The 24,395-nt window shown below is 46.6% G+C and overlaps 1 protein-coding gene across 6 annotated transcripts; it reads left to right on the top strand.

Moving 5' to 3' along the window:
* Position 1: 1 nt before the first annotated feature.
* Positions 2 to 24,130, top strand: ZGPAT (zinc finger CCCH-type and G-patch domain containing). 6 transcript variants are annotated; one of them, XM_049868847.1, is made up of 8 exons: positions 2 to 29; positions 332 to 553; positions 673 to 1,320; positions 20,756 to 20,889; positions 21,216 to 21,371; positions 22,039 to 22,158; positions 23,058 to 23,466; positions 23,634 to 24,130. In XM_049868847.1, exons 2-8 carry the CDS (start codon positions 453 to 455, stop codon positions 23,770 to 23,772), a joined length of 1,707 nt encoding a protein of 568 aa, XP_049724804.1. In that variant the 5' UTR covers positions 2 to 29; positions 332 to 452; the 3' UTR covers positions 23,773 to 24,130. The 6 variants fall into 6 exon arrangements, with proteins under 6 accessions (XP_049724804.1, XP_049724807.1, XP_049724803.1 ...); XM_049868846.1 differs by having other exon boundaries at positions 21 to 73; XM_049868845.1 differs by lacking the exon at positions 2 to 29 and adding an exon at positions 81 to 164.
* Positions 24,131 to 24,395: the final 265 nt, after the last annotated feature.

Raw genomic sequence — 24,395 nt, 5'->3', positions numbered from 1 at the left:
GCGGCGGCGGCGCGAGGGCGGAAGTGGTGGTAGGTGCGAGGGCGGAAGGAGGGTCGCCCGACCGCTCTAGCCGGTGAGGCGGGCGGTGCTCTATGGCGGCTGCTGGGTAACCGCGCGGGGCGATGGGGGGACCGTGCTCTGAGGGGACGGGGCCTGAGCCTGAGGTGAGAGGTGGCGCGGAGGTGGGCGTGGACCCGGGAGAACGGAGTCGGCCCGAAGGGTACTCAGGGCGGCCCAGGGGGAGTTGAGGCCGGCTCCGAGGGCTGACTGGGCCGAGGGTCGCGGGCCGGACTGAGGGGAGCTGACGCGGGCTTCTCTGGTCGCCTACCAGGGAGCCCCGAGCTCAGACAGGACACGGAGAACCCCGGTCAAGCCCGACGCATGATCCCAGGGAGGCCTTGGGAGGGAAGCGTAGCTCTTCGTCGGCGGAAACGAGGTTGTGGGGCCATCGGATGGGATTCCTTGCTGGTTCTCCCCCTTGTCGGCATTCTCATCCTTCAACGGGAGAAATCGCCGAGCTGTTTCACGGCCTGTCTGAGAGTTTCTTGAGACCGTGTGAGTAAGGCTCTGCACAGAGCACGGCCAAACCGGTGCTCAGTCAGCTTCAGCCTTACAGGGTGGTGTCGGGATGAGGGCAGCAGACTTCGGGGCTCATTTGCCTTCTCATTGCAGCTCTGGCTCCGGCAGCCTCCTCTCTGAGGACCTAGGGACACACCTCCGTGTCCTCGACGGCAGGATGGATGAGGACAGCTTGGAGATGGCCTTGCAGACCTACCATGTGCAGCTTCAGCAAGTGGAGCTGGCCATGGGTACTGGCCTGGAGGCATCGGAGCAGGCTGACCTGCACCAGCTGCAGGGAGACCTGAAGGAGCTGATCAAGCTCACTGAAGCCAGCTTGGTGTCTGTCAGGAAGAGCAAACTGTTGGCTACACTGGACCAAGAACACCTGGCCCAGGAGGATACTGAGTACCTGGCTTTGCAGAAGACCATCTCTGAGGTAGTTGAGGTACCAGAAGCCCCAGGAGCAGAATTGGAGACTGTTTCTAAAGGAGAGGCAGGGCCTGAACCCAACAACCCTGGGCAAGAGGAAGAAGAAGGGGGGGATGACGAGGAGGAAGAGTTGAGTGGGACAAAGGTGAACGCCCCCTACTACAGCCCATGGGGCACCCTGGAGTACCACAATGCCATGATTGTGGGCACGGAACAGGCAGAGGATGGCTCGGCTGCTGTCCGGGTGCTGTACCTCTACCCCACACACAAGTCCCTGAAGCCCTGCCCATTCTTCCTGGAGGGGAAGTGCCGCTTCAAGGAGAACTGCAGGTAAAGCCCTCTGTTCTGGTGCCCCAGCAGTTAGGGTGTAAGGGACATGCGGAGAGCGGCAGGATCCCAGCTGGCTCTGTCTGTGCGGTGGAGTTTTGTCCTCCGTGACCCAGCAGAGTGGCTGACAAGGAGAGAGCTCTGTGAAGCAGTAGCTTCCCACAGAAGTGTCCACAGTTAGATATCTACTTCAGTTTTACTGGGGGGAAGGACAGAAGAGCTTATGTTGAAAAGAATAGGCTTCTAGCGCATCAGGAGCAGTATTGTCCAGAATGAAACCTTTACGATTTACTTATATTAAGAAAAATTTCAAACACGCGCAGAATTAGAGAGGGTAAGATCATGCTGCCCCTACCTTGTCGTCCAGCTTCATCAGTTGTCAGCGTTCTGCCAGTTTTGTTCGTTTTCCCCAGTTTGAATACTTTAAGGCGTATTCTAAGAGTTACTGTTTTTTTCATCTGCGAGTATTTTAGGATACGTCTCTAACAGACACAGACGTGAGTAAAATAAAAAACATCACGTAGTTATAATACCTCACAGATGTAGCAGTAATACCTGAGTCACGCTCAGATTTCCACGGTTGTCGCCATGATATCTTTTTTACTAAAATATCTAACTTTATTTTTCCTTTTTACTGTTTTTGAAAGGGACATTTACTGACACTTCCAGTCGATAACTCCTCTTTATAGCCAGCAGACACGGTGACTAATCCTCGTTCTTTGACTGTGTTATCGACTTATAGATTCTTTTTGGGCCCAGAATCTTATTTGGCAAAGTTCTCCTTCCTTTTTCTCTGCAGTGTTTATTGAAATATGACGTGTGTACAGAACAGTGTGTAAATCATAAATTTCCTCAGTGGGTTTTCCCACTGGACGAACCTGTGTAATCAGCAAACAGGAGCAGGAACAGGCTTCCCACCTCAGTCCTCCTGGAGGCTTTCACCACGGAGTCTATATGTGCTGTCCTAGGAGGATGATGAGGGCGAGCACTTCCAGCTGGTGCTTCCTGCAGGCCAGGTGTGCAGTTGTAAGAGTTCCCCACACGTTAGTGCTGTAATCTATCCGTGCGGCTCCATTTCACAGGCTGAAAGCTCAGCAGGGATGGAGTTTGGCTGAAGCATCTCGTGAACACCCACCTTTCCACCACCCAGAGCTGATAAGTTATTTTCTTGAATTTGCTTTGGATTTTTAAAACTAAGATAGGAGGCGCGGCCAAGATGGTAGAATAGCCAGGTGCTTCCTGCGATTTCTCTTACAACAAAGACCCAAAAAAACAAGTGAAACGATTATATTTATGACAAGCAAGGAGCCCTGAACGTCCAAGGCGGTGTTAGAAAATAGACTGAGCTGCAGGGGACGGGAGAGACAGTTCATAAGCGGAGAGGAGTTGCCGCACCTGAATTGCCGGGAACCCCCAGGCACCACTCCCAGGAGTGGCTGCGGCAGGCTGGTGGTAGCGTTAGGCCGTGGTTTCCTCAGGGAGAAGCAGCCAGCTGCACGGCATGCCCACATCTCCGGAACCAGAGAGGAACGGTGCTCTCGGCGAAAGCTAGGTACTTGCGTATATTTTAACGTGCTCCCAGCCCCCAAGTCGGCTTCAGTGGCTGTTGATTTCCTTTGGCCTGAGATAGGCCCTATTAAGCGCCCTGAGGCATTCTGCTGACCTTGGAGTAGGGATAAATTCACAATTGGGGGAAGAGATAATTTGCCAGCTCCACAAACTGGGGGAGCTCAGGACAGAAGTGGCTCTTGTCTAGGCATAAAGAGTCCGTGGACTTTGAATATCTTTCCCCCCACATGGTCCTGTGTGGGCCTATTCCAGGAGAATAGGCCCTGTGGGCAGACTGCAGCCATTTCAGCTGTGCAGTGAAGAGGTGGGTGTTTGATCTTTGACACCTATTTGCCTATTAAACAGAGTCGTGATCTACTTATATCAGGGGCATAAAGCCTGGTGGCTCCACTCAGGTCACCCACCCACCCACGACGGGCCCAGGGATAACTGGAACCTCCCAGTCCTTACAACCAAAAGCACTGGGTGCCCAAGGTCCATCTGCAGAACCCACCCACCTGTACGCTCTAGAGAACAGGGACACGCTTTCCTCACAGACACTTGGGGGATGATTCTCAGCCCCCTGCCTTGTTCAGAGCTTGACCCCCTGCTGCAACCAGATACTGGTACCTACAGTAATCACCCTGCCCCTCTAAGACTGTAGGACAAAGCCTGTACCACACACTTGATAAGCAGCTACCTGGACACCTGAGCTGAATTCATACAAGAAAAGTGAATGGACTCCTGGACCGATATACCTGATAACAGCTCTAGCCATCTGGTGACAGGACATCGGAGTTTCAAAGGTGAAACTAATTAGGCTAGCTCGCTCAAGCAAGCCTTATGGGCATGTCAAAACAAAACAAAGCAATAAGCGACAATACAGTAAGCAAACAAGATAGACTAATACAGAGACTTAGAGGTGGTTCGGAGACGGCAGTATTAAGTTACATAAAAAAACAGACCGAGGTTGCCTCAACAAGCTCTCAAAGAATCAATGAATCTTCTGGACGAAGGTGGCTTCCTGGAATTACTGGGTGCAGAATTCAAAAGACTGATATGCAGAACTCTTCAAGACATCAGGAACGAGATAGGAAGGAGATCAGGCAATACGCAGAACAAGCCAAGGAACACGCAGATAAAGTAGTTGAAGAAATTAAAAGGTTATTCCAGAACTTAATGAAAACTTAATAAGCTGCGAGAATCCATAGGCAGCGATCAGAAATTCAGAAGATTAACAATAAAATTACAGAATTAGACAACTCAATAGAAAGAGAAGCAGAATTGAGCACTGGAAGGCAGAATTGGAGAGCTTGAAGGTAAAGCACTTGGCATCAATATATTTGAAAAAAATCGGATAAAAGAATTAAAAAAAATGAGGAAACCTTAAGAGTCATGTGGGATTCTATCCAGAGAAATAATCTACGAGTGATTGGAGTACCAGAACAAGGAGGGACAACAGAAAATACAGAGAGAATTGTTGAAGACTTTTTGGCAGAAAACTTCCCTGATATCGTGAAAGATGAGAAGGTATCTATCCAAGATGCTCATCGAACTCCACATAAGGTGCATTTTAAAAGAAAGCCATCGAGACATAATCAAACTTGCCAAAACCAAAGATAATTTTAAGAGCAGCTAGGGATAAACAAAAGGTCACCTGCAAAGGAGAGCCAATAAGAATAAGCTTGGACTACTTGGCAGAAACCATGTAGGCAAGAAGGCAATAGAATGATTTATATAAAGCATTGAAGGAAAAAAAATGTGAGCCAAGAATCATATATCCAGCAAAAGTGTCTCTCAAATATGAAGGTGAAATTAGGACATTTTCAGATAAACAGGAGTTTCAGGAATTAGTAAAAACCAAACCAAAACTACAAGAAATGCTAAAGGGAGTTCTTCGGTTAGAAGATCAATAACATCAGGTATCAACCCAAGACTAGAACACTGAGCAGAGCAATCAGAGGTCAACCCAGACAGGGAAGTCACTAAAATAAATCATGATAAAAAAACACTCAAAACAGGGAAACAGCGATACTATTGTGTAAGAGAAGACAACATTGAAACAATAAAGAGGGACTAAGAAATGTAGTCATAGATCTTTCATGTGGAGAGGAAGACAAGATGATATAAAGAAATAAAAACTAAGTTTAAACTTAGGAAAATGGGGATAAATATTAAGGTAACCACAAAGGAGACTAACTATCCTACTCATCAAAATAAAATACAAGAAAAAAAATAGAGACTCAGCAGAAACAAAATCAACAGCAACAAACATGAGGAAATGACAATATATAAACTACTCAGCACAAAAAATTGGGGAAAAAATTGTCAACAGACAAAAAACATCAAAAGTACAGCACTAAACTTATATCTTTCTATAATTATGCTGAATGTAAATGGACTGAATGCACCAATAAAGAGACAGAGAGTGGCAAAATAGATTAAAAAAAAAAAACACACACACACGCCATCTGTCTATGTGCTGCCAAAAAGAGAGACACCTTAGAGAGACAAACTAAAACTCAAAGGATGGAAAAAAATACATCAAGGAAACAAAAAAGAGCAGGAGTGGCAGTACTAATTTCTGACAAAGTAGACTTTAAAGTTAAATCCACTACAAAGGACGAGGAAGGACACTATGTAATGATTAAAGGGACAATATACCAGAAGGATATAACCATATTAAATATTTATGCACCCAATGACAGGGCTGCAGGATACATAAACTCTAACAGCATTGAAAAGTGAGATAGACAACTCCACAATTATAGTAGGAGACTTCAAAACACCGTGTTCGGTGAAGGACAGGACATCCAGAAAGAAGCTTAATAAAGACACAGAAGATCTAAATGCCACAGTCAACCAACTGGACTTCGTAGACATATACAGAACATTCCACCCAACAGCAGCCAAATATACTTTCTTTTCTAGTGCACATGGAACATTCTCTAGAATAGGCCACACATTAGGTCATAAAGCAAGCCTTAGCAGAATCCAAAACATGGAAATATTACAAAGCATCTTCTCTGACCGTAAGGCCATAAAGGTAGAAATCAGTAACAGAAAAAGCAAGGAAAAGAAGTCAAACACTTGGAAACTGAACAATACCCTGCCCAAAAATGACTGGATTATAGAAGGTATTAAGGATGAAATAAAGAAATACATAGAATCCAATGAGAATAAAAACACTTCTATCAGCATCTTTGGGATACAGCGAAAGCAGTGCTCAGAGGTCAATTTATATCAATAAATGCATGCATCCAGAAAGAAAAAAGGGCCAAAATCAAAGAATTATCCCTACAACTTCAACAAATAGAGAGCAGCAAAAGCAACTCTCTGCCACCAGAAGAAAGCAAATAATAAAAATTAGAGCAGGATTAAACGAAATAGAGAACAGAGAAACAATTGAAAGAATTAAAAAGACCAAAAGCTACTTCTTTGAAAAAATTGATAAACCATTGGCCAAACTGAAAAAAGAAAAACAGAAGAGGAAGCAAATTACCCAAATAAGAAATGAGATGGGTGATATTACAACAGCCAACTGAAATTGAAAGAATCATATCAGTTTACTATGAAAAATTGTACTGACAAATTTGAAAACCTAGAAGAAATGGATCAATTACTAGAAACACACTACTTACCTAAACTAACACAAACAGAGGTAGAACAACTAAATAGACTCATAACAAAAGAAGAGATAGAAAAGATAATCAAAATAACTCCCAACAAAAATAAGCCCTGGCCTGGACAGCTTCACCGCAGAGTTCTACCACACTTTCAGAGAAAAGTTAACACCACTACTACTAAAGGTATTTCAGAGCATAGAAGAGGACAGAATACTCCCAAACTCATTCTATGAAGCCAGTATATCCCTGATACCAAAATCAGGTAAAAAGAAAATTACAGACCTATATCCCTGATGAACTTAGATGCAAAAATCCTCAACAAAATTCTAGCCAATAGAATTCAACAACATATCCAAAAAATAATTCACCATGAACAAGTGGGATTCATACCAGGTACGCAGGGGTGGTTCAACATTAGAAAAACAATTCATGTAATCCATCATATAAATAAAACAAAAGACAAGAACCACACGATTTTATCAATTGATGCAGAAAAGGCATTTGACAAAGTTCAACACCCGTTCATGATGAAAACTCTCAGCAAAATGGGAATAGAAGGAAAATTCCTCAACATAATAAAGGGCATTTATACAAAGCCAACAGCCAACGTCATCCTAAATGGAGAGAGCCTGAAAGCATTCCTCTTGAGGTCGGGAACCAGACAAGGATGCCCTTTATCACCACTCTTATTCAACGTTGTGCTGGAGGTCCTAGTCAGAGCAATTAGGCTAGATAAAGAAATAAAGGGCATCCAGATTGGTAAGGAAGAAGTAAATGTATCTCTGTTTGCAGATGCCATAATCTTCTACACAGAAAACCCTAAAGAATTCTCGAGCAAACTACTGAAACTAATAGAAGAATTCAGCAGAGTATCAGGCTACAAGATGAACAAACAAAAATCAGATGGATTCCTCTATACTAACAAAAAGAACATGGAGGAGGAAACCACCAAATCAATACCATTTACAGTAGCCCCTAAGAAGATAAAATACTTAGGAATAAATCTTACCAGAGACGTAAAAGACCTATACAGAGAAAACTATAAGACGGTACTGCAAGAAACTAAAAGAGACGTAAGTGGAAGATCATATCTTGCTCATGGATAGGAAGACTTAGCATTGTAAAAATGTCTGTTTTACCGAAAGTGATATATAGATACAGTGCAATTCCAATTCAAATTCAAATGACATGTTTTTAATGAGATGGAGAAACAAAACACCAAGTTCATATGGAAGAGAAAGAGGCCCCGGAAAAAAAAAAAGTAAAGCATTACTGAAAAAGAACAAAGTGGGAGGCCTTACTCTAGCTGATTTTAGAACCTATTATACTGCCACAGTAGTCAAAACAGCCTGGTACTGGAACAACAACAGATACATGGACCAATGGAACAGAATTGAGAATCCAGACATAAATCCATCCACATATGAGCAGTTGATATTTGACAAAGGCCAAAATCAGTTAAATGGGGAAAAGACAGTCTCAAATGGTGCTGGCATAACTGGATATCCATCTGCAAAAAAATGAAACAAGACCCATACCTCACACCATGTGCAAAAACTAACTCAAAATGGATCAAAGACCTAAATATAAAATCTAAAATGATAAAGATCATGGAAGAAAAAATAGGGACAATGTTAGGAGCCCTAATACATGACATAAACAGTATACAAAACATTACTAACAATGCAGAAGAAAAACTAGATAACCGGGAGCTCCTAAAAATCAAACACCTGTGCTCATCGAAAGACTTCATCAAAAGAGTAAAAAGATTACCTACAGACTGGGAAAAAGTTCTCAGCTATGACAATTCCGCTGAGCACCTGATCTCTAAAATCTACATGATACTGCAAAAACTCAACTACAAAAAGACAAATAACCCAATTAAAAAATGGGCAAAGAATATAAGCAAGCACTTCACTAAGGAAGACGTTCAGGTAGCTAACAGATACATGAGGAAATGCTCACGATCATTAGCCATTAGAGAAATGCAAATCAACTACAATGAGATACCATCTCACCCCAACAAGGCTGGCATTAATCCAAAAAATATAGAATAATAAATGTTGGAGAGGTTGTGGAGATATCGGAACACTTACACACTGCCGGCGGGAGTGTAAAATGGTACAACCACTTTGGAAATCAATTTGGCGCTTCCTTAAACTAGAAATAGAATAACTGTATGATCCAGCAGTCCCATTCCTTGAAATAGATCCTAGAGAATTAAGAGCCTTTACATGAACAGATATATGCACACCCATGTTCATTGCAGCACTATTTACAACAGCAAAAAATGGAAGCAACCAAGGTGCCCATTAGCAGATGAATAGATAAATAAGTCATGGTATATTCACAAAATGGACTACTACGTATCGATAAAGAACAATGATGACTATGAGAAACATTTCATAACATGGAGGAATCGGGAAGGCATTATGCTGAGTGAAATTAGTCAGCTGTAAAAGGACAAATGTTGTATAATACCACTATTATAATAACTGGTGAAATAGTTTAAACAGAGAAGAGAATATTCTTTGATGGTTATGAGGTGAGGACGGAGGGAGGGAGAGAGGGGATTTCACTAATTAGATAGCAGATAAGACTTACTTTAGGTGAAGGAAAAGACAACACACACAATACAGTTGAGGTCAGCACAACTCAACTAAACTAAAAGCAAAGAAGTTTCCTGAAGAAACTGAATGCTTCCAAGGCCAGCATAGCAGGGGCGGGGGCTTGGGGACCATGGTCTCAGGGGACATCTAAGTCACTTGGCCTAATAAGACCTATTAAGAAAACATTCTGCACCCCGCTTTGGAGAGCGGCTTCTGGGGTCTTAAACGCTAGCAAGCGGCCATCTAAGAGGCATCAGTGGGTCTCAACCCACCTGGAGCAAAGGAAAATGAAGAACACCAAAGACACAAGGTAATCCAAGAGACAGAAAGGACCACATAAATCAGAGACTGCTTCGGCCTGAGACCAGAAGAGCTAGATGGTGCTCGACTACAACCGATGACTGCCCTGACGGGGAATGCAACGGGAAGCCCTTGAGGGAGCAGGAGAGCAGTGTGATGCAGACCCCAAATTCTCGTAAAGAGACCAGACCTAATGGTCTGACTGAGACTAGAAGGACCCTGGAGGTTATGGTCCCCAGACCTCCTGTTAGCCCAAGACAGGAGCCATTCCCAAAGCCAACTCTTCAGACTGGGATTGGTCTGGACTATGGGATAGAAAATGGTACTAGTGAAGAATGAGTTTCTTGGATCAAGCAGACACATGAGACTATGTTGGCACCTCCTGTCCGGAGGGGAGATGAGAGAGCACAGGGGGTCAGAAGCTGGCCTAATGGACATGAAAATAGTGGAGAGAAGAGTGTGCTGTCTCGTTAAGGGGAGAGAAATTAGGAGTATATAAATTTTTGTATGAGAGACTGACTAGATTTGTAAACTTCCATTCAAAGCACAATAAAAATTAAAAAAATAATAAAGTTGAAGCACCTTTTGACCCCCATGTGCTATCACACCCCCCCCCACAGGCTCTCGTTACCACAAATTTGATGTGTTTTTAGTTCTTCACAGACATATATGTGGAAGTAGCATGTTTGTGTTTCATTTTTAAATAAAGGGTATCCCACAGTGTGATTAGTTTTGGAACTTGCTTTTTTCCCTCAGCATGTTTTTGAGGGACATCCATGTTGATATTTTAGACCCGTACTGTTCTAACTGCAGCCTTGTAGTCCCTCATAAGAAAGTGCCGCATTTTATTTATTCTCTGCCTTCCTGGCGGTTTCCACTTTTTACCTGTTACAGACACCCTAGTTGACGTCTCTGTTTGCATGCTGAGGATTTCTCTCGTGTGGACTTGGTCGCACATTTCAGGTTTTTGTGTGTTAGTCCTCGTTCCTTGCCTGCTTCCCTGTCCTCTGTGCTGGCTCCCTTTGCCGCTGTCAGACTTTCGAGTTTGTGCCTAGTTAAAGCTGTGAGATGGTGTCTCAGTTTAACTTGTATTTCCTTGATTACGAGTGAGGTTGGGCAGCTTTTCCTGCGTTTGTTGTAGCTCAGTGTCCCGACTTCAGCCTCCTCTGTAAACGGAGATGAGAGCCGCATCTCAGTTGTTGAAGAGTGGAGTGCACTAATATGTGCAAGGAACTTACAGCAGTGCCTGATAGGCAGTAAGCACTCAGCGGGTTTTTTATTTTTACCTTGTTATTGTAAAATAAAATCAGGTACAGGAAACAAATATAGCTTAGCAAATTATTAAAACGTGAAAACCCTGGTAGCCACCACTCAGATGAAAAATAGACCCTTGCCATCCACTTCAGAAGCCTCTTCCTTTGCCTCAGCCCCAGACAGCCTTCTCCCTCCCCAAAAGTAACCACTGTCCGCACTTTTATAATATCCCCTCCCTTGTGTCTTTTGTGGCCTACTGCCTGAGTGTAACTGTGGTGCAGACACCTGAGTTTAACCTTGCTCATTTTTAAAGCGTAAGGGTGTCTGAATCTCGCCATCTGCTCGCCTCTCTTTCACCCGCCTCTGTCCTCACTGTTCTCCGTTGAAGGACCGGGCCTTTGACACACACAGCCGTGCTCTGTGGTGCTGTCCAGCCCTCAGAGCCCGGGGCTCTCCGACCCCGCTCCATCCCTGGCAGGGCGTACTGTGCCGTCAGGAGTGCGTGAGGGCTGCTTGTGCTCTGCTGTGATGTTGGCAGCTGTTGGTCCGCAGTGCCTGGCTCTGTTGGCTCATTGGGGTTGCAGGATAGAAATTTTTTAATTCTGTTGGTTTGTTTTCATTTATCAGCTGGAATTTTGTGAAGAGATGTTTGCCCTCTTTTTTTTTTTTATGATTTGACCACCCCGTGGTGCAGCTTTTATGGGAAAGGCAGGGTAGAGGCTTGGCTCGGTTTTTCTGTTGGGGTTGTTTGTTTGTTTACTTAGCTTCCAGGATAATGAGCCGGTTTCCTTTCATCAGGTGAAGAATTAACTTAAAAAAAAATTAATATGCTTATGAACTCATGAATTTAAATATATCTTATGGGTTTTACCCCATTCTAGTTCTGGTCCCTAATGAAGCTCAGTTGTGCTGCCTTTGCCCAGTGGGAGTCTCCCCACGCTGGCTCCTGAGTCCCTTCCACATGACTCAGGATCGTCGGTAGCTTCCTTGCTGTCTGGTGGTCAGGGTGTCCCATGCTCACCCATGCATCCCGTGCCCCAGACCTGGATTCTACCAACTCTCTGAGAGGCCCTGCTTCCTTTTAATGGGACACAGTGTCCCAAGACCCACACTGGGTGCCAGGATGGTCATTGTTTCCCTGTCTTTCCAGCAGACAGAGCTGGGAAATATAGGTGGTTACATACATATACGCAAACACGTGTATACATGTCTGCGTGCAATTGTATGCAAAACTATGTATGTATACCTGTATTTTTAATGATTAAATACCCATGAGTTTATACTGATATTTCCAATTCAAACTGAGGACTGTGGTGTTTTTCCCTAACGTCTTCTGGGTTACATGTGTATTTCTTTCTTTTCCACCCCAGGGACGCTGGTTCTCAAGAACACAGGGGAGGACAGAAGCCAAATGTCCTGTAATGACTCATTTGCCTTGTCCTACTTTCCACATACGGCACCCTCAGAATGTCAACACTCACCACCACCAACTGTGATGATGAACACTGTTTACAGTTCTTTTTTGTGTACAGGTCACGCTCTCCCTGCCACTTTTTCTGATTGTTCTAGGTCTCCATCATCATATGGCCATTGTCATCTCCCTCTTGGCCCCTAGTGAGTCTCAGTACTGCGAGGAACTCTGATGCTTGCCACCAGTCTGTCTTGTGTCTTCCTGTTCACTTTGGCACCTCAGGAAGGGCCCCTGCTCTGGCAGGTTGACTACGTCAGTTATGTTGGATATAAAATCCTTGGCTCACGTGACATTCTTTAAGTATTTTAAATATGTCACCCTGTTTTCTCCTGACAGAAAGCATTGCTGTTGAAAGTCTGATCCCTTGTAAATCACATGGCCTTTTTGCTCTGAGCCCAAAGGACTGTTTGTTTATAAAGCGCTGTTGTTTTATTGGAATATATCTTGCTGAGTTGATCTTCTCAGAGACATGGTGTGCTCTTCCAATATGTAGTTTCAAATTTTTTTTTTTTCAAGAAAACTTTCCTGAATTACAGTTTTTAGCCTGTGTCTTGGTCTCCATGTTGATTCTTCTTCACTTAACTATAGTGCTTGGCAATTTCCAATTTTTTTTATCTCGTTTTATCTCATTCTTCACTTGTTAATTTTTAAATATTCCTTTTTTTCAATTAATGTATTTTTTTAGAGCGGTTTTAGGTTTATGGAAAAATTGAGCAGGAAGTTGAGAGTTGCCATGCTCTCCTCTCCCTGCCACCGGTTTCCTCTGTTACTGCCATCTTGTGTTGGAGTGGTACCTTTGTCACAACTGAGGAGCCAGAGTTCACTCTGTTGTGCAGCTGTATGGATTTTGAGTGCGTTTGTTACAACTGATGAACTAGTATCAATACGTTGTTAATTAAAGTCCATAGTTTACTTTAGGGCACACTCTGTTGTAGAGTCCTATGAGTTTTGACAAATGTCCATCACTACAGTATCATGCAGGACATTTTCACTGCCCTAAAAATGCCCCACCCATTCATCCATCACCTCCAGCCCCCGAATCCCTGGAAACCACTGATCTTTTTACCATCTTTATAGTTTTGGCTTTTCCACACTGTCACAGTGTTGGTCTGTAGCCTTTTCAGACTGGCCTCCTTCAGTTGGCATTATGCGTTTAATATTTCTTCTTGACTTTTTGTGGTTTAATAGCTCATTTGTTCTTACTGCTGAATAATATCCTATTTTATGGGTGTATCACAGTCTTTATCCATTCATCTATTGAAGGACATCTTGGTTGCTTCCAATTTTTGGCAATTACGAGTCGAACTGCTATGAACATTTGTGTGCAGGTTTTTGTGTGGACATAAATTTTCACCTCCTTTGGGTAAACAATTAGGAGTGCAATTGCTGGATCTTATGGTAAGCCTGTGTTTAGTTTTGTGAGAAGCTACCAGACGTTCTTCCAAAGTGTCTGCACCGTTTTGCATTCCCACCAGCAATGACTGAGTTCTTGTTGGTTGTCACCCTCGTCAGCACTTGGTGTTGTCAGTATTTTGGATTTTAGCCACTCTAATACATGCGTAGTGGTGTCTCATTGCTTTTGTTTATAGTTCCCCAATGACATACTACGTTGAGCATCTTTTTCGTACGCTCATTTGCCATCTGGAAATCTTTGGTGAGGTGTCTGTTCAGATCTTTTGCTCATTTTTAAATTGTGTTGTTTTCTCATTGTTGAGATTTAAGAGGTCTTTGTATATTTTGGATCCCTGGTAGCACAGTGGTTTAGAGCTCAGCTGCTAACCAAAAGATTGGCAGTTTGAATCTGCTACTAGCTGCTCCTTGGAAACCCTGTGAGGAGGCACTTCTACTCCGTCCTGTAGGGAATTGACTTGATGGCAACAGGTTTGGTTTTTTGTTTTGTTTTCTTTTGGTCTTTGTATATTGTGGATACAAGTCCTTTATCAGTGCTATTTTTCTTAAGTCACATTCAGATAGATGTTTTACAAATATTTTCTCCTAGTTTGTGGCTTTTCTTTTCATTCTCTTGACAGTGTCTTTTCTAAAGCACAAGTGTTTTACTTGAATGAATCCAACTTAATGATTTTTTTCTTTCATGGATTGTGCTTTTGTGTTTTATCTAAAAACTCGTCACCAAACAAACCCCAGACTCCCTAGATTTTCTCCTATGTTATTGTCTAGAAGTTTTTTAGTTTTGTATTTTACGTTTAGGTCTGTGATCCATTTTGAGTGAATTTTTGTGAAAGATGTAAGGTCAGTCAGTGTCTAGGTTGATTATTTTTTTTGCATGTGGATATCCAGTTGTTCCAGCACCACTTGTTGAAAAGACTGTCTCCATTGAATTGGTTCTTTGCCAAAAATCAGCTGATTCTATTTGTGTGGATCTATTTCTGCGCTCTTTATTTTGTCCTATTGATCTGTCTGTTCCTTGGCCAGTACCACACCATCGTGATCACTGTAGCTGTGTAGTAAGTCTCGAAGTCAGGTAAGGTTGGTACTCCAACTCTGTTCTTCTTCGGTATTGTGTTAGCTATTCTGGGTCATTATTGAGTCCTGTCTGTGAATGTGGAATATATCTCCATTTATTTACATCTTACATTTTTTTTTTTTTATCAGAGTTTTACAGTTTTCCTCATATAGGTCTTGCACATGTTTTGTTAGATTATACCTAAGTGTAAAATGGTGGGAGTAGCATCAGAGCCTGTCTGACTTCAGGAGGGATAATGAGAATCAAGATCAGCCCAAAGCCGATTCCCATGAGGAGGAGGTGAGACGTACCTCCAACTCTCCAACCTTTTTACCAATTCTGACACCAGCCTTCCTCCCCACAGCACCCTCTACTTCTCTGCTTAGTTCAATGATCCATTGCAGTGGCCACACAGAACTCACAGACCATACTTACAGTTAAGTGGCTGACTAAGGAAGTAACAGGGTACAACTCAGGATCAGGATTAGGATTAGGAAGCATGTAGGCAAAGTCTGGAAGGCTTCCCTGAAGTGGAGAGCTGCTCTCAGCCATGTGTACAAGTAGGCCCGTCTCTCTGCCCTGCATACCCCCTCTCAGCTGCGTAGGCCTCCTCTCAGCCCCTTGAGGACAATCTTCTTCTCAGCCCCCTTAGGACAGGTCTCTCTGCCTTTGGCCTCCCTGCTGCTGGCCTCTCCACTGCTAACTGACCCAGCTTATAGCCAGTGTAGCAGTTTTGTTCAGCTCTCTTAGCTACATTTCTAGTAGCAGATTTCTGCCATTGCTGCAGACTCTGCCATAGGGCCCTTTCCAGGCTTCTCATTGTCTTCAGTGTTACAGCCCTTGATCAGTGTTACAGCTCTTTGAGGAGGTTCCTCACCTCCTCTCTCTCTGCTTCTCTCTTCTTGCCTCTTTTGCCTTTTCTCCTTTCTTCTATCTGCCCCAAAAAAAAAAAAAAAAATTTTTTTTTTTTTCCTATCTGCCAGCCTCTGTTGGGTCAGCTGCGTATATAAGCAAACTCCTCATCAATTTCAAGGTGTAGCCCTCCTACTAGGGCCACAAATTGACCAGTCCACTCTCGGTAGGCCACAGACACTTCATTTGCATAGTAGGTTATAGTAACTTCATTTGCATAGCCTATAGTCACCTCATTTGCATGGTGTATTGACCAGTCCCTGTAATGTGCATGCCAGTCACATGGCAGGCTGCAGTCTAGGGCTAGACAAAACGTATCAAACTTTAAGTTGATTACAGTTTCCTCAGTGTTATGGATTCAATTGTGTCCCCCCAAAATGTGTGCCGACTTGTCTAGGCCATGATTCCCAGTACTGTGTGATTATCCACCATTTTGTGATCTGATGTGATTATCCTATATGTTGTAAATCGTAACCTCAATGATGTTAATGAGGCAAGATTAGAGGCAGTTATATTAATGAGGCAGGACTCAATCTATAGGATTGAGTCAGTCTCTTGAGATATAAGAGAGAATCGAGCAGAGATGAGAGGGACCTCATACCACCAAGAAAGAAGCACCGGGAGTAGATCGCATCCTTTGGACCCTGGGTCTCTGCTTTGAGAACTTCCTAGACCAGGGTAAGATTGATGACAAGGACCTTCCCTTATAGCTGACAGAGAAGCCTTCCCCTGGAGCTGGCACCTTGAACTCGGACCTCTAGCCCCATAAACTGTGAGAGAATAGATTTCTGTTTGTTAAAGCCATCCTCTTGTGGTATTTCTCTTATAGTAGCACTAGGTAACTAAGACACCCAGAAAGTGTTGATCAGATCAGCCTGGACAAAAAGTAACAAACCATCTGAGGTAGAAAACTAGGGCAAAGGTCGCTCCTTAGGGAATTCCAATTGTTCATTGCTGGTATATAGGAAAGCAGTTGGCGTTTGTTTATTAACCTCGTATCCTACAACCTTGCTATAATCATTTATTAGTTCAAGGAGGGGTTTTTTGGTCAATTCTTTGGTACTCTCTACATAGACAATCATGTCATCTGTAAACAAGGACAGTTTTTTTTTTTTTCATTCTCATATTTCCTTTCTTGAGTAATTGCGTTAGCTAGGACTTCCACTACAAGTTGAATAGGAGTCCTGAGAGGGGATAGCCTTACCTTATTCTTCATCTTAATGGGAAAACTTCTAGTTTCTCACCATTAAGTATGATGTTAGCTGTAGGATTCTTTGGTAGATTTTCTTTATCAGCTTGAGGACGTTCCCCTCTTCCTAGTTTATTTTTTTTAAATATCATGAATTGGTGTTGGATTTTGTCAGGTGCCTTTTCTGCATCTGTTGATATGATCAGGTGATTTTCCTTCTATAGCCTGTTGATATGGTGGATTACGTTGGTTTTTGAATGTTGCACCAGCCGTGTGTACCTGTAATGAATCCCACTTGGTCATGGTGTATAATTCTTTTCATACATTGTTGTATTTGATTTGCTAGTATTTTGTTGAGGATTTTTGAACCTATGCTCATGGGAAATACTGGCCTGTAGTTTTCTGCCAGTACTGGCTCCAGCTGTGGAGCTCTGCTCCTGGTTGCTCTCAGTTCTGGATCTGGTTTACTGGTTCACTGATGTCTAAACATCAAGGCACCACTAGTGTACCTGGTATAACTAGGTTCTCCTCGTTGGTTTAGAGAGGGCTTAGACATATTACTGCATACACATGCATGTACATGCATGCCCACATATGCATGTGAACGCTCACACATGCACACCTTGATTAGCGATTAGTAACTGGAGCTTCAGGCAGGGTGAGAGCTGATGGGACGTTGGGATCACAAGGTCACCTGCCAAGTTGTTACTCCAGCCCAGAAAGCTGGGGGTCAGCGCGAGACACCTTTTCCAAGTAACCCAGGCCATCTTGACAGAGCGTGTTCGAGCGTATGTGCGTGTATATGATTTGTGTATGTGTTTGTGTGTGTGTGTGTGCATGTATGTATACGTGTGCAGGATTATGTGTATGTACTGTGTGTGTGCATACACATATGTATGTGTGTGTCTCTGCCTGTATGTCTGTGTATTTGTGCGTATGTCCGGTATCTGCGTGTATGTCTGTTGTATGAGTGTGTGTATGTATGTGTATTGTAAAATGGTGTGGCAACAGCGTCAGATCCCCTCCTCTGACTTTAGAAGGCAGGGTGGGAGGTGTGAGAATCACTGTCAGGCATGAGAATCACTCCAAGGCTGATTCCTTGGAGGCAGAGCTTTGAGTACCTCCACCCTCCAACCTTTTTACCAATTCTGACACCAGCCGTCCCTCCCACATCACTCTCTGCTAGGTTCGATAATCCCTTGCAGCGAGCCGCACAGCACTCACAGACAATACTCACAATTATAGGATTTACTAGAGAAGTAACAGATTACAATTCAGGATCAGGAACGACTCAGGATAGCCTCTCTGAGCCATGCCCTTAGGCAGGCGTCTCTCTGGCTTTTGGCCCCTCAGCCCCTTGCCCTGCTTGGGCAAGTGTTACAAAGCTCTTTAGCTTTGCCAGTAAGTGCCTAAGGGCACCCTATGCCGCTAGTAAGCTCCGGCCTGAAGGTGCTCGGCTGTGAGTCAGCACATCCACTGTAACCACCTTGCTTTGTGGGCCAGGAAGCCCACTGCGTCATCTCGCACTGGTCTTCTGATTCTGCTGCTGCTGTTTCTCCGCTACTACTTCTCACCATCTTGGCGCCATCTCTTTCTGCCTTCTGGGTCTAAGAGCTTCTCAGTACAGGAACCCTGGGTCCAAAAGGACATGCTCTGCTGTCGTTTCTTCTTCTTGGTGGTAATGAGGTCTCCTCTTTCTGCCTCTGGGATGACTCATTTTCAGCCTAGCAGCAAAACCAACAATCCCCTCGTTAGGGTTCCATACACCTTGTTTGCATGGTCCTACTCCCATAAGGGTGCCATGCACTTTGTTTGCACTATTAGCAAGTTGTCCAGACCCCTTGGTGGGCCACAAGCACCTTATTTGCATAGTCCCACCCAACCATTTGGTGGGAGTTACAAGACCATGGCAAGAAAAGCCATGTAAAAGCGATCTTTCACATCGTATATGTGTATGTATACACACGTGTATATGTATGTGTGCGTATATATGTATGTGTGTATATCTGTATCTCTGCATGTGTGTGTATATATGCGTACATGCGAATAAGTCTGTGACTGTGTATGTGTACATGTGTGTACTACCTGTGTGTAAATGTATATGTATGTGTAGATGTGTATGTATTTGTGAGTGTATAATGCATGTATGTGCCTGCATGTGTGTATGTGTGTGAGTGTATACATACAGAATGAAACACTACCTGGTCCTTCGCCATCCTCGTGATTGTTGTTGTGCTTGAGCCCATTGTTGTTGCCACTGTGTCAGTCCACCTCATTGAGGGTCTTCCTTTTTTCCACTGACCCTGTACTTTGGCAAGCATGATGTCCTTCTCCAGGCACTGATCCCTCCTGATAACGTGTCCAAAGTATGTGAGACGAAGTCTTGCCATTCTGGCTTCTAAGGAGCATTCTGGCTGTACTTCTTCCAAGGCAGACTTGTTCGTTCTTTTGGAAATCCATGGTATATTCAGTATGCTTCACCAACAGCACAATTCAAAGGCATCAGTTCTTCGGCCTTCCTTCATTGTCCAGCTTTCACGTGCATATAAGGCAATTGAAAAAATGCTTGGGTCAGGCGCACCTTAGTCCTCAAAGTGACATCTTTGCTTTTCAACACTTTAAAGAGGTCTTTGCTGCGGATTTGCCCAATGTGATACGTCGTCTGATTTCTTGACTGCTACTTCCATGGGTGTTGATTGTGGATCCAAGTAAAATGAAATACTTGACAACTTCAGCCTTATAATGTTGCTTATTGGTCCAGTTGTGAGAATTTTTGTTTTCTTTATGTTGAGGTGTAATCCGTCCTGAAGGCTGTGGTCTTTGATCTTCATTAGTAAGTGCTTCAAGTCCTCTTCACTTTCAGCAAGCAAGGTTGTGTCATCTGCATAACACAGGCTGTTAATGAGTTGTCCTCCAATCCTGAGGCCCTGTTCTTCTTCGTATAGTCCAGCTTCTCAGATTATTTGCTCAGCATACAGATTGAATAGTATGGTGAAAGGATACAACCCTGATGCACACCTTTCGTGACTTTAAACCATGTAGTATCTCCTTGTTCTCTTCAAACAGCTGCCTGTTGATCTACGTACAGGTTCCTCATGAGCACAATTAAGTGTTCTGCAATTTCAGTTCTTCACAATGTTATCTGTAATTCTTATGATCCACACAGTCGAATGCCTTTGCAAGTCAATAAAACACAGGTAAACATCTTTCTGGTATTCTGTGCTTTCAGTCAGGATCCATTTGACATCAGCAGTGATATCCCTTATTCCACGTCCTCTTCTGAATCTGGCTTGAATTTCTGGCAGTTCTGTCAAGGTACTGTTACAGCCACTTTTGAATGATCCTCGCAGACTTTTCCTTGTGTGTGATATTAATGATATTGTCCAATAATTTTTGCACTCGGTTGGATCACCTTTCTTTGGAACAGGCATAAATGTAGATCTCTTCCAGTCCATTGGCCAGGTAGCTGTCTTCCAAACTCCTTGGCATAGTCGAGTGAGCGCTTCCAGTGCTGCATCCGTTTGTTGAAACATCTGAATTGGTATATCATCAATTCCTGGAGTCTTTTTTTCGCTAGTGTCTTTCAGTGCAGCTTTAGACTTACTTCCTTCGGTACCACTGGTTCTTGATCATATGCTACCTCCTGAAATGACTGAACGTCGACCAGTTCTTTTTGGTACAATAACTCTGTGTATTCCTTCCATCTTCTTTTGATGCTTCTGTGTATATATGTGTGTGTACATGTGTATGTGTGTGAGTATGTCTATCTATGTGTATGTATGTGTATCGTGTGTATGTCTCTGTACATATATGTGTATATATGTGTGAGTGTGTGTGTCTGTGCATATATATGTATGTGTACACTTGTGTATGTCTTGTGTGTACGTGTATGTATACGTGTATGTGTGTGTTGAATTATATTACGTGTGTGTGTGTACTGGTGTATGTCTGTATCTCTGTTGGTATATATGTGTGTACGCATGCATGCACCTCTCCAAGGATAAAGTCCCAGGCGGTGGGGCCGGCATGCCTTTCTGAGCCCCATCCCCATGCCCTTCTCTGCAGGTTCTCCCACGGGCAGGTGGTCCCTGTGGATGAGCTTCGCCCCTTCCAGGACCCGGACCTGAGCTCCCTGCAGGTTGGCTCCGCATGTCTGGCCAAGTACCAGGACGGCTTGTGGCATCCAGCACGGATCACTGGTGAGGCAGCCATGGCCTTGGTGATGCAGCTCAATGCCCCTTTTCCTTCCTGGGCTCAGAGCTGAGGGGCACGGCCAGCATTCTCTCTGTTCTTGGCGGTTTTCCCTGACACATGGTTGCGCCTTAAGGCTGCTTCCTGTACAGCCCTTCCCGTGTTTCTGACGTGTTATTGCCAAGCGGCCCCTCCCTCCTCCCTCAGGTCAGGCGTTGGGACCCAGCCCTGAGGTCCTAGGTGAGCGGGACCTCTGCCACAGGGCGGGGTCCACCTCGATTCGACCCCCACCCACTGGGATGGCAGACCTGCAGCCTGTCCTGTCCCACCCCAGATGTGGACAGCGGCTTCTACACCGTCAAGTTTGACTCGCTGCTGCTGAAGGAGGTCGTGCTGGAGGGGGACAGTGTGCTGCCCCCACTGCGCATGGAGCCCACAGAGTCCTCTGACTCCGACGGCGGTGATGGGGACAACTCCAGCTACGCCAGAGGTGTGGTGGCGAGTGGTGGCAGGGTAGGGGTGGAACACAGCTGTCACAGCAGTCAGGTTTGCCCTCAGCACATGAGCAGAGCAGAGGGATGCTGAGCTCTGCCTGCACGGCCGGGGGCAGGAGCAGGAGGAGGGTTTGAACAGGTGCTGGGGTGGCCAGGAGCCACTGGGCAGATGTGATTGGGTCCCAGGTCCTGGCAATGGGGATGGTGTTGGGGCTGGTGCAGGAGCTGCTCAGGAAGTTGATGCACAGGAAGTGACCGCTGGACATGGGGTCAGGGCAGATGGAGAAGAGTGATGCCTCTGCCCGGCTGTATGGAAGGTGGAAGGTACCAGGCCCAGCACTAGATCAGCTAGGAAGAAGGCGGAGGTAGGGGGGAGCCTCATTTCCTAGGTGATGGAGGCAGAGCTTCCTGGGAGGAGGAGGAGGAGTCAGGGAGAAGAGGCTGGGCTGCTACAAGGGGCAGGTGCCCAGGTGGTGAAGACAGAAAGGACCAGGCAGGGGGTCAGGCGAGGGGCTGCAGGGTGGTGATTGCGAGCCAGAGGCACCAGCTGTGTCGGGCCTATGACCGTTACCACATAAGCCCACACAGACCTGGGCAGCCACATCGGGTCCTCTGGGTCTGGCTGAATCCAGCCAACTGGGTGCTGCCCTCTGTTCCCTATAGTTGTGGACACTGGGGCCACAGCAGACAGGAAGTGCACCACCGCCTTCGCCGGCTGGGAGGTGCACACGCGTGGCATTGGCTCCAGGCTTCTCTCCAAGATGGGCTATGAGCCTGGGAAGGGTGAGTGCCCTGTCCTGGGAAGGGTCTGGGAAGGGTGGGTGGCTTGTCTTGGGGAGGGCCAGGGAAGGGTGGGTACGTTGTCCTGGGAGGGCCTGGGATGGGTGGGTCCGCTGTCCTGGGGCGGGGGGGGGGGGTGCCTGGAAAGGGTGGGTCTGCTGTCCTGGGGAGGCCTGGGAAGGGCGGGTGTGTTGTCCTGGGGGGAGCCTGGGAAGGGAGGGCCTGGGAAGGGTGGGTCTGATGCCCTGGGGGGAGGGGCTGGGAAGGGTGGGTGCGTTGTCCTGGGGGCGCCTGGGAAGGGTGGGCACCCTGTCCTGGGGAGGGCCTGGGAAGGGTGTGTTGTCCTGGGGGGGGCTGGAAAGGGTGGGTCCACTGTCCTGGGAGAGGTGGGTCTGCTGTCCTGTGGGGGCCTGGGAAGGGTGCGTGTGTTGTCCTGGGGGGTGCCTGGGAAGGGTGGGTCCGCTGTCCTGGGGAGGGCCTGGGAAGGGTGGGTCTGATGCCCTGGGCAGGGGGGCCTGGGAAGGTTGGATCTGCTGCCCTGGGAAGGGTGGGTGAGTTGTCCTAGGGGGGCCTGGGAAGGGTGGGCGCCATGTCCTGGGGGGGCCTGGGAAGGGTGGGTGCATTGTCCTGGGGGAGCCTGGGAAGGGTGGTTCTGTTGTCCTGGGGGGGCCGGAGGAGGGTGGGTCCGCTGTCCTTGGGGGAGCTTCGGAAGGGTGGGTCTGCTCTTCTGGGTGGGGCCTAGGAAGGGTAGTAGGTTTGCTGCCCTCTGGGGGGCCTGTGAAGGGTGGATCTGCTGCCCTGGGAAGGGTGGGTGCATTGTCCTGGGGGGGCCTGGGAAAGGTGGGTCCACCATCCTGGGGTGGTGGGGGGCCGGCAGCATTGCCAATGCCTTGTCTCCCCAGGCCTGGGCCGATATGCGCAGGGCCGGGTGGAGCCCATTCATACTGTGGTGCTGCCCCGAGGGAAGTCCCTGGACCAGTGCGCGGAGGCCCTCCAGAGGAGGGTGAAGGGCGGCAAGGGCGTTACACACAGACCCCCCAAGTGCCGAGGCAAGGGGGCCACACATGCCGGCCGCCCTCCCCCTCGGGATGTGTTTGACTTCCTAAATGAGAAGCTCCAGACCCAGGCTCCAGGGGCCCTGGAGGTGGGGGCAGGCCCCCCAGGGGCAAGGCGCGGCAAAGAAGCCTACCATGCCAGCAAGAGCACCAAGCGGGCCCTGAGCCTTCGGCTTGTTCAGACCGAGGAGCAGATCGGGCAGACCCAGAAGGACATCCGGGGCATCCAGGAGGCCCTCGCCCGCAATGCTGGCCAGTACGCAGGGTGCATGCATGGGATGGGGGGCCAGGCCTGCACAGAGTGTCCCAGCTGGACCCTGAGTGGTGGGCTGATTGTAGGAGGGTCTGAGTGACAGGGGGTGGCAGTGCTGGGGTACCTGGGCTTAGGAGGCACAGCCCACACTGACCACAAGCCTTCCACAGGCATAGCGTGGTAGCCGCCCAGCTGCAGGAGAAGCTGGCGGGTGCCCAGCAGCAGCTAAGGCAGCTCCGGGCCCAGGAGGCAGGGCTGCAGCGGGAGCAGAGGAAGGCAGACACCCACAAGAAGATGACTGAGTTCTAGAGCTGCCACCACTGCTGCCAGCCTCCGGGATGGACCCCCCGGGCATGCACCAGACTCTCTCTGCTACCCTGGAGAGACTCTTGCAGGGGCCTGGTGCTCCCAGGCTGAGCCAGCGCCACCTCTTCCCAGCCAAGCCCATGAACACTGCCCACTGGAGAGAGGGTGGGGGTCCCCTCTGGACACACTTCCCAGCATCTTAAGGTTCCTTGAGACAGGACATTAAAGTGATTTCGTGACAGGCCTCTCGGTGGATATTTGGCTGCTGCAGGGTCTTTAGGCAGAGGGGGTTTCTTTGAGGGGCTGTGGGAAAAGGTGGGCTGGGCCCTGGGGTTCTGGAGGCACCCAGGAGGACTGGCATTCCCACTTTTCCTCCAGATGGGGCTGCTCGGGGTGGGGGGGGGGCGCACTGTGGGGGCAGATGGGGTCCCGTAGTGGCCATCTGGGGTTGTCAGTGGTGGCTGGGGTAGGCCAGTCCCAGCACAAGCCCCAGCACATGACTGTCATGGTCTTCCCACAGAGGCTTCCCTGAAACAGGTGGTCTCATCACCTACACAGTGGAGACCCCCATGTGAGAGGGTGGGACCCACAGTGCTCAGACCATAAGCGTCAGCCAATGGCACCCT

Source organism: Elephas maximus, chromosome 25 (genome assembly GCF_024166365.1).
Source record: "Elephas maximus indicus isolate mEleMax1 chromosome 25, mEleMax1 primary haplotype, whole genome shotgun sequence".
Lineage (NCBI taxonomy): Eukaryota > Metazoa > Chordata > Mammalia > Proboscidea > Elephantidae > Elephas > Elephas maximus.
This window is presented reverse-complemented; position numbering and strand designations above follow the sequence as displayed.

Coding starts and splice junctions, on each gene's coding strand:
- ZGPAT (XM_049868847.1), top strand. CDS start 453: ATGGGATTCCTTGCTGGTTCTCCCCCTTGTCGGCATTCTCATCCTTCA. Junction 20,890..21,215: donor GCATCCAGCACGGATCACTG/GTGAGGCAGCCA, acceptor GTCCCACCCCAG/ATGTGGACAGCGGCTTCTAC. Junction 23,467..23,633: donor CTCGCCCGCAATGCTGGCCA/GTACGCAGGGTG, acceptor AGCCTTCCACAG/GCATAGCGTGGTAGCCGCCC.